Source organism: Miscanthus floridulus, chromosome 8 (genome assembly GCF_019320115.1).
Source record: "Miscanthus floridulus cultivar M001 chromosome 8, ASM1932011v1, whole genome shotgun sequence".
NCBI lineage: Eukaryota > Viridiplantae > Streptophyta > Magnoliopsida > Poales > Poaceae > Miscanthus > Miscanthus floridulus.
The window spans coordinates 76,654,398-76,673,544 of record NC_089587.1 but is presented as its reverse complement, the minus strand read 5'-3'; the positions used below and the strand labels follow the sequence as shown (position 1 = coordinate 76,673,544).

At 48.0% G+C, this 19,147-nt stretch overlaps 1 protein-coding gene across 2 annotated transcripts; it reads right to left on the bottom strand.

Moving 5' to 3' along the window:
- Positions 1–1,669: 1,669 nt before the first annotated feature.
- LOC136472656 (uncharacterized) lies at positions 1,670–18,816 on the bottom strand. 2 transcript variants are annotated; one of them, XM_066470365.1, is made up of 8 exons: positions 18,260–18,816; positions 17,595–17,683; positions 5,568–5,903; positions 5,301–5,489; positions 4,339–4,445; positions 3,455–3,546; positions 3,241–3,368; positions 1,670–2,323 (listed from the first exon to the last, which is right to left on the bottom strand). In XM_066470365.1, the coding sequence occupies exons 1-7, from the start codon at positions 18,705–18,707 to the stop codon at positions 3,331–3,333; spliced, it is 1,299 nt and encodes a 432-aa protein (XP_066326462.1). In that variant the 5' UTR covers positions 18,708–18,816; the 3' UTR covers positions 1,670–2,323; positions 3,241–3,330. The 2 variants fall into 2 exon arrangements, with proteins under 2 accessions (XP_066326462.1, XP_066326461.1); XM_066470364.1 differs by having other exon boundaries at positions 3,247–3,368.
- Positions 18,817–19,147: the final 331 nt, after the last annotated feature.

Here is a 19,147-nt window from a genome sequence, read left to right as displayed (position 1 = left end):
AAAAATATATTTCATAATTAATCTAATAATATTTATTTAATATTATAAATATTGATATTTTTTTATCTATAATTGAATGAATTTATGATACTAAACTATGACACTATGCTAAAATTACATAGGGCTAGTTTGGCTGATCCAGTCGTGGCTGATTTTGACTGATTCAATAGTGTTCTACAGTGGCGGAGCCTCGTGGAGGCCAAACTGGGCATCGGCCCCCCTTGCTTGACTATGCTCCACTGATATTCCTGTGAATGCATTCATTGTTTCGTGCGATAGAGAGAGGAAAAATATTTAACTAAGAACACAGGCAGACTGTAGTAGCTAGAAGTTAGGCAAGATGAATTAGCCCCTCCTTTGTTTGATGCCACGCTCTGCCGCTGATGTTCTGTAAAAGAGAATAAGCTGAACCAAACTAAAAAGTGATCATCCGAGATGGTGGATAATTTTCTGGACGGACGGAGTACTAACCAGTAGCGAGGGCTTCTTTTTAATTTTATTTTTGCGAGACGAGCATGGAGGTCGCCTTCACCGAACAGATGCGTATTTGTGTCGAGGCGCCTACACGCCTGCTGCGAGAGTGACGCGACCATTAATCCTGCAGGCTCTGTCTGACGTGGATCTGGATCACGTATTCAGATCTGACTCAGCCCCATCCATACATATATTTACGGGCTTTCCTTTTTCGCCGGCCTCTCAATTCATCAATTGTAATTAATTAAATTATCGACGGCATTACTAATACTCCTCCTATTACCTGTAGCAGCATCCCACATGTCAGAAGTCCGTCCGTATCTACAAACATACGGACAGGCGCGTGTACATCGATCGAGCTCCGATAACAGTTTATATTTGCAACGTGTTGGCTTACGCTGAAATTTGACTTATGCTGATAGTTATTTTAAAATATTGTTAGAGAAAAATACAAATGAAAAGCAGCTCAAGCGAAGAGAAAGTCGGTCGTTTTGGGGGGGGCGACAGCCAGATCCACGCGGGCCCCCAAGAACGCAGGACCTCTGCAGGCTGACAGACATGTTGCCTCTCCCTCCGGCGAGCAGCACGGAGCGTGCCCGTCCTGCCCCCGTAGCATTCCAACGACTCCTATTCAGGCCGGGGGCCGGGCATCTACTACTACTAATCGCGAACAGTGCCGCCATTTGTGTGGCTTGCAGCGTGCCAAGACTGCAAGACATGACCATCTATCGCGAACAGTGCCGCCATGCAGACGGTAGCGGCGACTCACACGACACGAGCCCGTTGGCGCAGGGATTTTCCAGCCAAGTTTTTGCAAGGGCCGCCGCACCGCACAGGTGGACGACATCGACACGAGGTCGGCAGGGCCGGCGGCAGGCAAGGGCGAGAGCACGCTCGCAACAGTCACATTCCTCCCTAACGTACACTGCTGGTACAACAGTAGAGAGCATGCGCCGGCCCCTCTCCCTCTGTGCCAAACCTACACGCTTCGCCAATCTCTTCTGGCTACCAAATATATATCTCCATAAAAAGTTCCCCGCCCAGCCAGCCACTCTACTCCACGTGGTCCATGCATCTTCAGGGCCAACGGCAACTGCTGCCCGATAGGAATCTCTCGAGGGTTATAGTTTATTTATGCAGCACAGCACAGCCAACATGCATGCTCTGATCGAGCATTCAAACCCAGAAACCCTTAACATGTGTAGGCAGCCATGTACAAGTCCAAAGGCTGATTATAGTATAATACTAGTTCACAAGTGACGGTGAGAGATCAGAGATGATAAGTGCCGGCGTAAACAAATGAAGGTGACTCTAAGCTTCGGCTGCCACGAGAACAAAAGCCTAGCTAGGTTCAGTTTGGAGCCATGAGCCCCTCCCCCGCAGGCACATGGAGCCCCTCAATGCGGCCCAAGGGCATCTGAGGGAGATGCCCTACAAGTACTTGTTCTAATCCAGAAGCCACATGCCCCGCCAGCGTCCACGCTGGACCTGGATTTTTCCTTCAAACACCACTGATTAGTCAGTGGTGATGATACAACAGGATCCTCGGTACCAATATGTCCACTAAACTAGCTGTACGTCCAACTGATCTTTGACCAGACTGGATCCAAATCCTATGCATGGACCAACCAACAAGGTCGTGCCAGTGTTTGTGCAGAATGCATGTACCATAACAGTGTTGAAATGAGCAGAGCGCAACTTGATCATCAGAGTATAGATACGGTACCGTGAACCACGAATTCGGGCGGGAGCTGATGGAGGCTCCACACCCCTATTGTCTCTGTGCAAAACAAAATGCTGCCGACGGACAGAACCGCCAGCCTTTTGTTTTATCATCAGTCACCTGCAACTGGAAAAGGGAAAGGGTTAGCCCAAAGGGCCTCTGGGAAAAGCACACGCGATGACACCAACGCTACATTCAGATTCAACATCATATGCCATAGAAGATGCAGTGCAGGAAGAAAAAAAAATTAGTGTGACATTACAATCTCTGCACTGCAAGAAACTAACTCCGGAGACAGAAGTTTATGACCACACTCATCAGCACAGACCACAGAGGGGGTCAAGGGTTGCAGTCTTACAAATGCTGATCTAAACAGCAATTAGGCCAATGGAAACAGCAACAAGTTGGCAATGGTCCTAACAGTGTTTACGTGGCACTCTGCCAGCCGTTTTGTTGTTTGGGTATCAAGATACATATCACATGTGCTGACAGGGTTGCAACTTTCGGGCATCAAAGCACACAACAGCTTCATCTGCCCGTTACAAAAAGATAGTTTGGTTTAGGTCAATCCTGGGCTCAATAACAGGCAGAAGTCAGAACCTTGGCTCATTTGGTTACTGCTATTGAGTAAAAATGCAATGTTGGTCTGGCTCAAATTTCTTTATTTAAAAAAAACTACAAAGTTTCCCCTAGGTGCCCAAACACATTAGGCACTTAGCTTTTTTTTCTCTCAGCAAAAACACATTTTGGTCCCATGCTGTAAAAATGAGTAAAAGCAAGGCCAGTTATGCTGCACTAATACTGGCTAAAATCTAACAGCATACCCTGATACTAAAATTTTAGACATGCTATACTTGCACCTAGGGGTATTGCATCACAGAAGGTTGTTATTCCACATAACCAAAGTCATACAATGTACTACAGTAATTCCGTACACTTAAGATCAGCATCCGTGAAACACAGTAAATGTTTTCAATGCGCTACTCCTACAGTAGAGCATACTGAAGATAATTAGTAGTGAGAGAGGGAGAGAGGAGATTTGCCTGTACATTTTGTTGCAGAAGAAAGAATTCCGTGAAGCAGGAGAACGAGCATTATTATTTTTACAGACTTCAATAGTTGTTAATGGCCAGCTAATAGATTGGTCGTTGAGCATTGCCACGCGTAAGAACTGCACCAAAAGGAGGGCTGCAACTTCAGTCACAGCAATAACTAAAAATAGCGTTACTACTAATAGTATGGTACATTGGAGCTTACCATCAGATAAGATGGCAGAACACTTATGAGCAAAAACTTCTCTGGAGTCTAAAGCCAGATTGGATACCAAGATTTTATCTAAGTTTTCTTCCCTGAAAATAAGTACAAACAAAATGCAGTTAGCAGGATAAATATGAATTCGGCGCTGGAACATAGAGTATCACAAGGATCCCTAGTTTCTATATTATCATGGCAGGACATTCTCAGTTTCTATGTCATGTGGGGGTGGCAGTATGGACGCCCGCCGGCCCAGGACACGAGATGTTGCCAGGGGAGCTACCAAGGGCGTGCAAGAGCCCAAGGAGGCACAGGCGGCTGTAATCAATGGAGTTTAGGAGTTGGTTGAGAGATTAGAGTTATGGTTGAGAGATTAGAGTTAATGATGGAGAGAGAAACGAGGAGCTAGAGGTTGGGCGCCTCTACTTATACCCTGCAACCAGTTTATGATGACGCAAGCAAGAACAAACCTATTCCTAATCTCTCTATTCTCTCTTAATCTCATCCCCTTCACCATAGGGCGTACAGGGGAGAAACCCCACGCCATTATCAGCCCAAGCTACGAGCTTCGTAGTCGAGGGCCAGCTACCTTGAGCACCAAGGAATGACTTTTCCATGTCTGCTTCAAAAGAGGAGCATTCTACAAGGAATGACTTTTCCATGTCTGCTTCAAAAGAGGAGCATTTGCTCACAGGAAATGTTCTAAGCAAATTCACATTAAGTTAGGATGACAAAATAAAAATAAAAACATAAGCAACTTCAACTAGAACACCGCTGTCCTATAACAAGTTTGATAGTGTGCCCAGTGTATTATCTAATGTACTTGACTTATTTTGGAAACATAACTGGTCATTGATAGCTATAACTTATTGGTATAGAGTACTTACTGAGCCCATGATGGAATCAACTTATGTCTACGCCTTATTTCCCATTGATGCTCCAAGGTTTCGAAATCCTTTGCATCAGAATCTTCATAAGGTGTCATTCCATAGGACTGCGATATGTTTACAGAATGAACGTTAAGCACAATATTTCTCAAACCATAATGTTTACAAAGTTCTGGTAAATGAAAGAAAATCAAACTTTCAAAGTAGCACACAGTGCAGCTGTCGCAGTTCAGTGCCATCTGTGATGAACTGGTGGGAACACAAAGTTATGGAACCACAAGGAAAGCCACTAGATTTTGTTAATCAATATAATGCATTGTGCGAATCGAAGGATCCCACTTCTTTTCACCCTGTATTTTTGGTTCTAAAATTACTCAGCATCTCAACTGTTTCAAGTTTTGGTACCAGATGTACATCTGGACTGTGTGTGATATTTTGATGTGTACAGTCACAGAGCAAAGATTCTTTGCCATGATGTGTTCTCCTTGCAAGAGAATGACTAGATAATGTAAAAACTATGCTTGTATTTGAAACTTCAGTTGTATTTTTTGTATAATTCTAATAGGCACTATAGAGAATTTAATTGGAATTATTAGAAAATTGTTGTTGGCAGGTCTAGGCAGAACCTGTCATAGGGGAACCTTCCCGGTAGTTTGCAAAAAATACAATGGAACGTAATAATTGTAGCATGCACTGTCCCTCACAGCTTATAGCATAGGTTCACCTGACAACTGCAATAGCTCTCACATCTAGGTTCCCAGTTAATTATATGTCATAACAATCTTGCCCTACCAAAAAATATTTTGTTAACGCTTTTCTTACTCCCTCATTAATGAGAAGAGCACTAGTTCTCATTTCCTGTTTCAGGATTAATCTGGGACTTTATAGCCTTGAAGAAAAGGAAAAGGTACCTATCCTAATGGTTCAAATTTCATATAGATAAATCAACTGAAAGAGTATACCTTATCCACATTGTCTGACAAGTTTTCCAGAACCTGAAGCCCAGAACCTGCTGATTTACGATCTGCATACATGGCCTTCACACTGTTGCTTTCAGATGCTAAAAGTCTCTGAACAGATTCCATCCTTTCATCAGATAATAATTGATTTCCTACCCTTTTGACTAAATTCTCCACAAGATCCTTGCCATCCTGAAATGATTAAAATGACTAAAAAAGATAGTTCATATAGTAATTTGAAAAGCGATGTTAGTTTCAGTATTTACTAACAGTATCTTTTGGACAGGCATCTTTCACGGTATTTGTAGAATGTATTATTTCCTCCAGCTGCTTTTGATGTTTCGGTGCCTCTTCAGCACATTTCTTTTTTCTGTCATTCTCCCTCTTTCCATCACCTTCTCTCTGCCTCTTCCTAGTAATAAAGTCTGCCCCCGTTTTCTTCTCGTACTCCACTTGTTTTTGTCTGTGCTCTTTCTCTTGCTTTAATCTTTGAAGCTCTAGTTTCACAGCTGCTTTGTGCATTTCACGCTCGGTTTGCTTCTTCTCTTCACGACGCTTTGCAGCTGCCGCCACCTTAAGTGCCCTCACTCTAACATCTCTTTTTTGCTGCAAGTGAAAAGTTTCATTTATTGGATTGTCTGATGTGCCCATTCAGGAAAAGAATGTAAGCATTCTGTACAGCATCAAGCATATGAATTATGATCATAGCATCATGCAAGACTACATTAGAACACTTGCATTAAATTAAATTTCGAACTAAAAATAGTTGTAAACAGATTAGACTTATGTTATGGTCGGGGTCACATATGAGAGGAGGAACAAGCATCGTGGGTGAGCCAAACAGGTCCGGCTCCGGTCGTTACGTGCCAACGTTGCCAACTGGTCAGGTGGAGTCCCAGAAGAAGATTTGGTTTGTTAGCATTGTTAGGAGTCTTAGAGGGTTTGAGTTTGTTAGCAACTAGAGTCCTTATTTCCAGCGTCAAGTTGTTAGAGTCGATTGTATAAGAGTCCAACTCTTGGTTAATGAAAAGGTAGCCTGGGATTGAGACTTATAGTCTCCCTTGGGCGCCTGGCACTCCTGTTTCCCTGTTCCCCGTTTTCCTTGTTGCCGCACGCGAACTCTAGAACACGGCGCCGTCTCGACGTTCACGAGCGCGCCCCCACGCTCCAACCTCCCCTCCCTACTTCCTCCGAAGCAAAGCACGATGTCATAACAACCTGGTATCAGAGATCATGGCCACTTCCGGGACCTCGTCGGCGACCGTGCCTCCCACCTCCGGTGCCTCCATGCCGCCGGCCATCTCCTCCGCCGCGCCCACCACTTCCGCCGCCGTTGAGCCGTCTCTTCCGCTCGCCACCATGCCACCACCGCCCCCACCAATGACGGCCATCCCTACGGACGCGCTCAACGCCTTCACCAAAGCCATCCAAGGGCTCCAGAACCAGATGGCAGTGATGAACTTCCACATCAGGGACTTGGCGACGCGCGTGTCCGCGATGGACGGCCGCGCCCTGCCGGTTCTGCCTGGGTTGGATGCCACCCTAGCTCTTCCAGCGGCGTCGATGCCGCTGATCTCCGAGCCGGCCCCCACGGCGCCCACGTCGTCCTCGGTGCCCACTGCGGCACCATCGGCTCCACTGGCTTCGGCGCCTGCATCGACTACGCTGCCCGCCACGGCGACTCATCCGTTCGGTGTTCCGATCGGCCAGATATGCTTTCCTCACTCGCCATCCCCCGTGCCGTCCCTGGAGTCCAACTTGCGGGGGTCGGTGCCGGTGTCCTCCGCGCCCATGGCATCCCCTACGTCCCGCGTGCATGTGCCACCAGAGCTGGAGGGACAGGTGGTGCCCAAGTATGACAAGTTGGTGTTTCCGACGTTTGACGCGAAGGTCGATCCCCTCGGTTGGTTGAACAAGTGCGAACAATTCTTCAATGGCCACCAGACGCGCCATGCTGACCGAGTCTGGCTCGCGTCGTACCACCTCACCGGAGTTGCTCAGCAGTGGTACTTGGTCCTCGAAGCCGACGCAGGCCGGCCGCAATGGGAGGAGTTCCGCACGCTGTGCCAGCAGCGCTTCGGTCCTCCCCTCAGCACGAACCATCTGTCAGACCTGGCGCGCTTGCCCTTCACTTCGACGGTGGATGCCTATATGGAAGCGTTCCAGGCCCAAGCGGCGCACGCCGGGCGTCTCTCTCCGGGTCAAAAGGCGAAGCTCTTCACGGGTGGGCTGCCGAGTCACATCCGCGTCGATGTGGAGCTTCACGACCCGCAGGATCTGCAGCGCGCCATGCATCTGGCGCGCGCATACGAGCGCCGGAACGCGCCGGCTCCGCTTGCCTTGCCTGCCCAGCAGCGGCGTCGGCCAACGGGGGCGCCGCCCATCCCACCTGCTTCGTCTGGGGCGACCTCAGCAGTGGCCTCTTCTTCCACGACGACACCGCAGAGGGCATTCAAGCGGCTCTCACCGGACGAGATGGCGGAGTGCAGGAAGCAGGGCCTCTGCTATAATTGTGATGAACCGTACGTCCGGGGCCATAAGTGTGCCCGGCTGTTCTTTCTCAAGGCCGCCGATTACATCGTCGAGGAGCCGGACGACGCCGACGACGCACCAGCTACGCCGTCGGCTAACAACTCGTTTGACCCGGACAAGCCCCTGATATCTCTCTCGGCGATCACCGGTATCCGGACAGCGGACACCATGCAGCTTCGCGTTCGAGTGGGCGCACATGAGCTTACCGCGCTCCTAGATTCGGGCTCTACACACAACTTCATCAGTGGTGCCGCCGCATGACGTGCTGAACCTCAGTTCCACGACAGCAGAGGTGCCCATGTCGTCGTGGCCAACGGTGACCGCGTCATGTGTCGCGGCTTGGCTCGTGACGTCGACCTCCGGATCGGCGGTGAAACTTTCCAGGTTGACTGCTACTCCATTCCGCTGGACTCCTACGACATGGTACTCGGCATCACATGGCTCCGCACGCTCGGCCCGATACTCTGGGACTTCGACAACCTGTGCATGGCGTTCACATACTAGGGGCGTCGCGTGCTGTGGCGGGGTGTCGGCTCGCCGGCCGCGGCCCTTCCTCCGACAGGTTGCCTCCTCGCCGCCCGGGGGCTCTCGGCCAAGGGGACCGAGCCTGCACTGCTCGAGTGCCTACTGGACTCATATGCTGATGTCTTCGTGGCGCCGACGGGCCTGCCTCCGGCTCGTGCGTGTGACCACAGGATCCACCTCAAGCCGTCCACAGAGCCCGTGGCAGTACGTCCCTATCGCTATCCTCAGCTCTAGAAGGATGAGATGGAAAGACAATGTGAGGAGATGTTGCAGCAAGGCACGATCCGCAACAGCACTTCTCCGTTCTCGGCACCGGTGTTGCTCATCAAGAAACAAGATGGCTCGTGGCGATTTTGCGTGGACTACCGCGCCCTCAATGCAGCCACCGTGAAGGACAAATTTCCTATACCAGTTGTTGAGGAATTACTCGATGAGCTCCATGGCGCCAAGTTCTTTACGGAGCTCGATCTCCGTTCGGGATATCATCAAGTGCGAGTTCACCCTAACAATGTGGCTAAGACAGCGTTCCGCACTCACCACGGCCACTTTGAATTTTTGGTCATGCCGTTTGGGCTCTCCAACGCGCCGTCCACGTTCCAGGCGCTCATGAATCTAGTGTTGAAGCAGTTCCTCCGACACTGCGTGCTTGTGTTCTTCGACGACATCCTCGTCTACAGCGCCACGTGGACGGAGCACCTCTTGCGACTGCGCGCGGTCCTGGATGTCCTGCGTGCCCACAAGCTGCACCTCAAAAAGTCCAAGTGTTCCTTTGCTGCTACATCAGTTCAGTACCTGGGACATGTGATCTCGCATGAAGGTGTCTCCATGGACGTATCCAAAGTCGCAGCGGTGCAATCGTGGCCGCAGCCGCGATCGGCACGTGGTCTCCGCGGATTCCTCGGCTTGGCGGGGTATTATAGGCGGTTCATCAAGGATTATGGCACCCTCGCGGCGCCATTGACAAGCCTCTTGCGGAAGAACGCGTTCCTGTGGACAGAGGCTGCCGACACAGCATTCACGGCCCTGAAGTCGGTGTCCGCGGCCCCGGTTCTGCATCTTCCAGATTTCGACCGGGAGTTTGTCGTCGACTGCGACGCGTCGGGCTCCGGGTTTGGGGCTGTCTTGCATCAAGGGGCAGGCCCCATCGCGTTCTTCAGCCGGCCGTTTGCGGCGCGGCACCTGAAGGTGGCGGCATATGAACGGGAGCTGATCGGGCTGACGCAGGCCGTTCGCCACTGGCGCCCGTACCTTTGGGGGCGGGCCTTTGTCGTGCGCACAGATCATTATGCGTTCAAATTCCTTCTCGACCAGCGCCTGTCCACCATCCCACAGCATCACTGGATCAGCAAACTAATTGGTTATGATTTCAGGGTTGAGTACCGACCATGACGATTCAACGTCGCCGCCGATGCATTGTCTCGACGGGATGGCGACAAACCACTGTTGGCGGTGCTGCGCGGTTTGGAGACGACTGTGGCGACGCTCTCTGTGCCCACGTTCCAGCTGTTCGACGAGCTGCGACGTGCGTTTGAGGTCGACGTCGAGCTGCGCGCGCGCCGAGACGCTGTGGCGGCCGGTGACTACGGCAACGACTGGTGGCTACGCGAGGGGCTCGTGCTCCACAAGGGGCGCGTCTTCGTGCCGGCCTCCTCGTCGGTGCTTGACGACGTGCTCCAGCTGGCGCACACGGGCGCGCACGAGGGGATCCAGAAGACATTGCAGCGCCTCCGCACCGAGTTCTTCGTCGAACATGATCGCCGCGTCGTCCGTGATTTTGTGCGGGCGTGCTCCACATGCCAGCGCAACAAGACGGAGACTCTACACCCAGCCGGTCTCCTACAGCCATTGCCCGTGCCGTCTCGTGTGTGGGCGGACATTGCGACGGACTTCGTCGAGGCCCTTCCTAAGGTCCATGGCAAGAGTGTCATCCTCACCGTCGTCGACAGGTTCTCCAAGTATGCCCACTTCATTCCGTTGGGGCACCCTTACACGGCTGCGTCGGTTGCTCGTGCCTTCTTCCACGACATCGTGCGCCTTCATGGTTTTCCGGACTCCATTGTCAGTGATCGCGGCCCCGTTTTTACCGGCCATGTGTGGCGTGACCTCTTCCGGCAGGCCGGTGTGCGGTTGAAGATGAGTACAGCCTTTCATCCTCAAACCGATGGACAGTCTGAGGCTGTTAACAAGACGATTGCCATGTACCTTCGCTGCCTCACCGGTGATCGTCCTCGCGATTGGCTCGATTGGCTTCCTTGGGTGGAGTTCTGTTACAACACCGCTAACCATTCGGCTCTTCGGACCTCGCCATTCACCGTGGTCTACGGCCGTGCGCCGCCGGAACTGCTGCCCTATGTGCCTGGTCGTGCCCAGACTGAGGCGGTCGATGAGCTTCTCGCCAACCAGGACGAGTTTCTGGAAGAAGTGCGTTCCCAACTTCTTCAGGCGCAGGAGCATGCACGGCGTTCCTATGATGCTCGTCATCGTGCTCTGGAGTTTGCGGTGGGCGACTGGGTGCTCTTGCGCCTCCTTCATCGATCCACCTAGGCTCTGGAACCGGGCAGTTGTGGCAAGCTGGGTCCTAAATATGCGGGACCCTATCAGGTTGTGGAGCGTATTGGTGAAGTGGCGTATCGCCTCTAGTTGCCAGCAGGAGCACGGATTCATGACGTGTTTCATGTTGGTGTGTTGAAGCCATTCCGTGGTGCACCTCCATCAGCAATTCCAGCATTGCCTCCTATTCGCCATGGCCGTCCGCTTCTTCGCCCTGACCGTGTGCTCCGCTCTAGTCTCCGGCGCGACGAGTGGCATGTGCTTGTTCAGTGGGCAGGATTGCCAGCTTCTGAGGCGACTTGGAAGTCGGTCACTGAGTTTCGCGTTGCTCATCCTGAGTTCCAGCTCGAGGACGAGCTGTTTCCGGAGGAGGGGAGAGATGTTATGGTCGAGGTCACATATGAGAGGAGGAACAAGCATCGTGGGTGAGCCAAACAGGTCCGGCTCCGGTCGTTACGTGCCAACGTTGCCAACTGGTCAGGTGGAGTCCCAGAAGAAGATTTGGTTTGTTAGCATTGTTAGGAGTCTTAGAGGGTTTGAGTTTGTTAGCAACTAGAGTCCTTATTTCCAGCGTCAAGTTGTTAGAGTCGATTGTATAAGAGTCCAACTCTTGGTTAATGAAAAGGTAGCCTGGGATTGAGACTTATAGTCTCCCTTGGGCGCCTGGCGCTCCCGTTTCCATGTTCCCCGTTTTCCTTGTTGCCGCACGCGAACTCTAGAACACGGCGCCGTCTCGACGTTCACGAGCGCGCCCCCACGCTCCAACCTCCCCTCCCTACTTCCTCCGAAGCAAAGCACGACGTTGTAACAACTTACCACATGATTTTGATGCCTGCTGATTTTGTTTTGCAAGTGATATAATTGATGTCAATTTTGATACTGTATTCCGAGCCTGCAACCTTTCTTAAGATTTGTTTCCCTTCTTTTCCTTTCACTTTTGCTACATGACGTTTCTGTCTTACTTAATCTGTCATGGAGCGAATAAGTAATTTTTCCAACATTTGTAATCGAAAGAGCACGAACCTCGTTCGGGTTCTTTATGTCCTGATTAACTCTGATATGCACATTCTGATCAGGCTCCCTTATATAAGATTTCCCAGCTATCAAGTCTAGGCTGCTTGTTCCTTTGCTTTGATATATATTAGTAGCATAACCAAGCAGCCTTTTGCCACCCAAGCATTGCCTTGAATAATTTCTACCAATAGAATGAGATGGTTTCGCTTGGTTCTCATTTCCCCCTAGAATGGTGCTATCTTCATCAATTTTAGAGCAACCAAATCCTGATATAGAGCCACGATAATCCGAACTAGACCCAATCGTTGCAAGGAGCTTTTCCAGGTCATACTTCTAAAATGAAAGGGTCAAAGCAACATCACTATCCTCTTGTACACTATAAACATTTGATGAACCAGAAGTCTGACCATTGGACATCATAAAAGCACCATCAAAATCCAAGCTACATTTGCTAGCATAACTTGGATCCAGAAGGTTAGTGTCTACGGAATAGGAAAGGAATCGATTCATGAGATTCTCAAACCTAGATGGTAGTGACTGATACACACTGTCTAGTGGTTTTATCTTATACTTTACAGAAAGGCTGGAACAAAAGTTAACAAGCTTTTTAGACTCACAGAATCCCTGAAGTGCCCTCTCAGTAATGGTCGGGCTGTCAGATGAAACAGGGATGCCGAAGCTCTGGCATTCTAGCATTGGCACACTTTTGTCCGATGACATTACACTATTCCTTTCTAAAATGTGTGATACTCTTGCCCTCTTAGATGAAGCAGCACTCAGAGCTTCTGACCTTGCAGCTATATCTATGTTATTCCAGACACAGACATCATGCACCTCAGTAGTATCAGCCAGGTGAGAAAGCTGCAGAGCAGATTCATTGATTGGAGCAGACAGCACATGACATCCTGAGCTTTGCTGTACAACAGTTCTGGAGCTTCCATTGTCACATCTATCTAAAAGACTGCTTCTTTTTCTTAATTTTCCAGTCTGTTCGATTGTGTGCAAGAGATCCTTTTCAATCTTTGGACTCACCAAACAAAAATGCCTTTCATGGGAGGTGGTTTCAGAACTGTCCCACTTCCTTATCAAGCAGTACAATGGGGATAGAATAAGTTTCTTCAGGAACAACAGTTTGAGGCCAGCCCTGAGATACTTCAGCAGAAATATTATCAACAATATCAATTGCACCATTTTTGGGAAGTGGACAGGATACACAATCAAGCCCTTCCAGAAAATTAGATTTAGTCGAGTGCGATGAACCATTTTCAAGCGATGGGCTGGCCATAGAATTTGATGCTTCAAAGGATTGAAACCTTGGTGCTTCAAGAGTGTTTTGTTTGACCTGATGGTTGATTTCAGACAATTCATGTTGCACATGATCTGCATTTTTGCTTGATAACATTATACTATTCCTTTCTAAAGTGTGTGATACAATTTCCCTCTTAGATGAAGCAGCACTCAGAGCTTCTGTCATTGCAGCTATATCTATGTTATTCCAGATACAGACATCATGCGCCTCAGTAGTATCAGCAAGGTGATAGAGCTGCAGAGCAGATTCATTGATTGGAGCAGACAGCACATGACATCCTGAGCTTTGCTGTTCAAGAGTTCTGGAGCTTTCATTGTCACATCTATCCAAAAGACTACTTTTTCTTAATTTTCCAATCTTTTCGGTTGTGTGCAAAAGATCATTTTCCATCTTTGAACTAACTAAACAAAAAGTCACTTCAAGAGAAGTGGTTTCAAAACTGTGTCCTCCTTCCTTATCAAGCAGTACAATGGGCATAGAATAAGTCTCTTCAAGAACATCAATTTGAGGCCAGCCATGAGATGCTTCAATAGAAACATTATCAACAATATCAATTGCACCATTTTCGGGAAGTGGACAGGATACACAATCAAGCCCTTCCAGAAAATTAGATTTAGTTGAGTGCGATAAACCATTTTCAAACGGTGGGCTGGCCATGGAATTTTTTGCTTCAAAGGTTTGAAACCTTGGTGCTTAAAGAGTGTTTTGTTTGACCTGATGGTTGATTTCAGACAATTCATGTTGCACGTGATCTGCATTTTTGCTTGATAACATTATACCATTCCTTTCTAAAGTGTGCGATACACTTGCCCTCTTAGATGAAGCAGCACTCGGAGCTCCTGGCCTTTCAGCTATATCTATGTTATTCCAGACACAGACGTTATGCGCCTCAGTAGTATCAGCAAGGTGATAGAGCCGCAGAGCAGATTCATTGATTGGAGCAGACAGCACATGACATCCTGAGCTTTGCTGTTCAAGAGTTCTGGAGCTTTCATTGTCACATCTATCCAAAAGACTACTTCTTTTTCTTAATTTTCTACTCTTTTCGATTGTGTGTAAAAGATCATTTTCCATCTTTGGACTGACCAAACAAAAAGGTCCTTCAAGAGAACAACAACAGCAACAACAAAGCCTTTAAGTCTCAAACAAGTTAGGGTAGGCTAGAGTTGAAACCCAGCAGAAGCCATCAAGGTTCAGGCACGTGAATAGCTATTTTCCAAGCACTCCTATCTAAGGCTAAGTCTTTGGGTATATTCCATCCTTTCAAGTCTCCTTTTATTGCCTCTACCCAAGTCAACTTTGGTCTTACTCTGCCTCTCTTCACATTACTATCCTGGCTTAGGATTCTACTACGCACCGGTGCCTCTGGAGGTCTCCGTTCGACATGTCCAAACCATCTCAATCGGTGTTGGACAGGCTTTTCTTCAATTGGTGCTACCCCTAATCTATCACGTATATCATCGTTCCGAACTCGGTCCCTTCTTGTATGACCGCAAATCCAACGCAACATACGCATTTCCGTGACACTTATCTGTTGAACATGTCGTCTTTTCGTAGGCCAACATTCTGCACCATACAACATAGCAAGTCTAATCGTCGTCCTATAAAACTTGTTTTTTAGCTTTTGTGGTACCCTTGTGTCACATAGGACATCAGATGCTTGGCGTCACTTCATCCACCCTGCTTTGATTCTATGGTTAACATCTTTATCAATATCCCCGTCTCTCTGTAGCATTGATCCTTAATATCGAAAGGTATCCTTCCTAGGCACTACTTGACCTTCCAAACTAATATCTTCCTCCTCCCGAGTATTAGTGCCGAAGTCACATCTCATATACTCAGTTTTAGTTCTACTGAGTCTAAAACCTTTGGACTCCAAAGTCTTCCGCCATAACTCCAGTTTCTGATTTACTCATGTCCAGCTTTCATCAACTAGCACTACATCGTCCGCAAAAAGCATACACCAAGGGATGTCCCATTGTATGTCCCTTGTGACCTCATCCATCACTAAGACAAACAGATAAGGGCTCAAAACTTACCCTTGATGTAGTCCTATCATAATCGGGAAGTCATCTGTGTCTCCATCACTCGTTCGAACACTAGTCACAACATTGTTGTATATGTCCTTAATGAGCCCGACGTACTTCGTTGGGACTTTATATTTGTCCAAAGCCCACCACATAACATTCATTGGTATTTTATCATAAGCCTTCTCAAGTCAATAAAAACAATGGGTAAGTCCTTCTTCTTCTCCCTATACCGCTTCATAACTTGTCTTATTAAAAAAAATGGCTTCCATGGTTGATCTTTCGGGCATAAAACCAAATTGGTTCATAGAGACCCGCATTATTACTCTCAAGCGATGCTCGATAATTCTCTCCCATAGCTTCATAGTATGGCTCATCAACTTAATTCCCCGGTAATTAGAACAACTTTGAATATTCCATTTATTCTTGTAGATCGGTACCAATATACTTCTCCTCCACTCGTCAGACATCTTGTTCGATCGAAAAATATGGTTGAACAACTTAGTTAGTCATACTATAGCTATGTCCCCGAGGCATCTCCACACCTCGATTGGGATACCATCCGGTCCCATCGCCTTACCTCCTTTTATCCATTTCAACGCCTCTCTGACCTCAGATTCTTGAATTCTCCGCACAAAGCGCCTATTGGTGTCATCAAAAGAGTCATTCAACTAAAAGGTTGTGTCCGTATTCTCACACTTGAACAATTTATCAAAATACGCTTGCCATCGATGTCGGATCTCATCCTCCTTCACCAAGAGATGCTCCATTTCATCCTTAATGCACTTAACTAGGTTGAAGTCCCTTGTCTTTCTCTCACGAACCCTAACCATCCTATAAATGTCCTTCTCTCCTTCTTTTGTACTCAAATATTGGTAAAGATCCTCATACGCTCTATCATTTACCACACTTACAGCTCGCTTTGCAGTCTTCTTTGTCACCTTGTACTTCTCTATGTTGTCAACACTCCTGTCATGGTACAAGCATCTATAGCATTCTTTCTTCTCCTTAATAGCTCTTTGGACTTCCTCGTTGCACCACCAAGTATCTTGAGCCTCGCCTCCACTTCCTTTAGTTACTCCACACACCTCTGAGGCCACCTTCCAAATGTTGGTTGCCATCTTCTCCCACATGTTGTTTATGTCCTCTTCTTTCTTCCAAGAGCCCTCTTTAATAGCCATTTCCCTGAATACCTCTGACGTCTCCTCTTTCAGTTTCCACCACTTTGTTCTTTCAATCCTAGCTTATTTATCCCTACGGGCACGCACTTGAAAACGAAAGTCTGCCACCAAAAGCTTATGTTGAGAAACAACACACTCCCCTGGTATCACCTTGCAACCCAAGCATGCTCGTTTGTCCTTTCTTCTTGTGAGGATAAAGTCAATCTAGCTAGAATGTTGTCTGCTACTGAAGGTCACTAGATGAGATTCTCTCTTTCTAAAGAAAGTGTTGGCTATCATCAGGTCAAAAGCTACCGCGAAGTCCAGAACTTCCACCCCCTCCTGATTCCTACTACCATACCCAAAACCTCCATGAACTGCCTCAAAACCTGCGCTTGTAGTACCTACATGCCCATTAAGATCTCCTCCTATAAAAAGCTTCCCACTACTAGATACAGCTCTAATCAGGCCATCTAAATCTTCCCAGAACTATCTCTTAGCACTCTCATCGAGGCCTACTTGGGAGGCATACGCACTAATTACATTCAAGACCATATCACCAACGACAAGCTTGACTAAGATAATCCTATCTCCTTGCCTTCTTACTCCCACCACACCATTCTTGAGGCTCTTATCAATCAAAACTCCTACTCCATTTCTATTCGCGACTGTCCCTGTGTACCAAAGCTTGAAACCTGTATTGTTCACCTCCTTTGCCTTCTGACCCTTTTATTTAGTCTTTTGAACGCATAATATATTTACACGCCTCCTAGTCGCGGTATCAACTAATTCTCTTAACTTACCTGTAAGCGACCCTACATTCCAACTACCTAAATGGATCCTAGTTGGTTCGACTAGCTTCCTTACCCTTCGCACCCGTTGACTCAAGAGAAGTGGTTTCAAAATTGTGTCCTCCTTCCTTATCAAGCAGTACAATGGGCATAGAATAAGTCTCTTCAGGAACATCAATTTGAGGCCAGCCCTGAGATGCTTCAATAGAAACATTATCAACAATATCAATTGCTCCATTTTTGGGCAGTGGACAGGATACACAATCAATCCCTTCCACAAAATTAGATTTAGTTGAGTGCGATAAACCATTTTCAAGCGGTGGGCTGGCCATAGAATTTGATGCCTCAAAGGTTTAAAACCTTGGTGCTTCAAGAGTGTTTTGTTTGACCTGATGGTTGATTTCAGTCAATCCATGTTGCATATGGTCTGCACTTTGGGGGTCAGCGAGATAAACTGATGCCTTCCTTACAGTATTTCCTGCAAAAGAATATCCAAAGTTGACATCCTTGTGTTCTCAGAAAGACAGGAAAAAATCAATGGACAAGTTCACATTCACATAAATGGGAAGAATAATGACAAAGTATTCTAGTCCAAACTATAAAAACAAAATCACAACACATTATGTTTTTTCAGCACACGGAAACAGGCAAGACTATAGCGAAAAGATTTAGAAGAACAACAAAATGGAAATCTCAGTGGCTACTAAATACATCATCTCTAAATCACAGCCTAAATAGAAATTGAAAACTCAGCATCTCCAAATGAAAAGCATAGAAGAAAATTCTGATACTGCATTGTCATTTCAACCCACGATTCGAATGCTCTCTTACACAATCTCCACCAAATAGAAAGATGAACCGTTAGCTTGACACCTCAAAACACTATCGTCTGTTTCAATATGTACTAGTACCAAATCACGGGGCACGATTATCAAATATTTGATATGACGAACCTAAATCTAATAAAACAAGTGCTCCCACAATGGAATCAAAGCGCAGAACCCCAGCAACTACTCCAGAACGCGACGAAGGGGGGAGAAATCGAGGTAGCTACCTTCGGTGGTGGCCACGTCTGCAGGGGACTGGACGAGCCACGGTGGGGGGCGGTGGCCGGCGGCGAGGAGGGCGCAGGCTATGGAGAGCGAGTAGGACACCACCTGCTTCCGCATCCGCGCGTCCGCCGGCACCGAACGCTCAGAGGTCCCTACTCCAGCAGCGCGGTGCGGAAGGAGCCACGGCGGAGGCAGGTGGCCGGCGTCAATGAGGGCGCAGGCTATGGACTGGGAGTAGGCCTCCACCTGCAGCTGCATCTGCTCCTCCGCCGCGCCCCGGCAAAAGAGGGCCGCGAACGGCGCGGGGTGCGGGAGGAGACAAGGCGGAGGCTGGTGCCCCGCGCCGAGGAGGCCGCACGCGAGGGTCCGGGAGTAGGACGCCGCTTGCTGCCGCATCTGCGCCTCCGCTGCGTCCCGGCGCTCGAAGGCACGCATGAACAGCGTCTCCATGGCGGTGGCCGGCGGGTTCGATTAGGGTTTGATCATGCGGTGGCGCGGCGCGGTGGCCGGTAGGGTGGGGTGCGCAGTTCGGAACGGTTGGACTGAATTCGAATTCGAATTTTGATGAAGCGAGAAACGGCGAGAGGGAGAACGGTGACGGAGTACACCATTCAGTGCTACAAGCTCGTAAAGTCGTAACGCTTTAATCGCAAAAATGATGAAAAGTAGTATGTAGCTTGAATTTGAGCTACTACAGATAAATCTATATTAGTAGATATAAAGGTCTATAAATTTTATTAAAATAAAAAGACGCAAAACAAAAAGGATAAACGAGAGTTTTGGTCTATTAAACTTTGACAAGACATAGGATTTGTTGCGTAGCGCAACATTTGGGGATTAAAAGTGTCCATGATCCTTTCATACTTGAAATGGTGTATTTCAGCCTCGCT

What these genes read in the sequence shown, in the direction of transcription:
- LOC136472656 (XM_066470365.1), bottom strand. Translation starts at nt 18,707, where the DNA reads ATGGAGACGCTGTTCATGCGTGCCTTCGAGCGCCGGGACGCAGCGGAG. An exon ending in TGACTGAAATCAACCATCAG is followed by an intron (nt 5,904 to 17,594) that starts GTCAAACAAAAC and finishes TTTCACTTGCAG; the next exon opens with CAAAAAAGAGATGTTAGAGT. An exon ending in TGTCAGACAATGTGGATAAG is followed by an intron (nt 4,446 to 5,300) that starts GTATACTCTTTC and finishes AACATATCGCAG; the next exon opens with TCCTATGGAATGACACCTTA.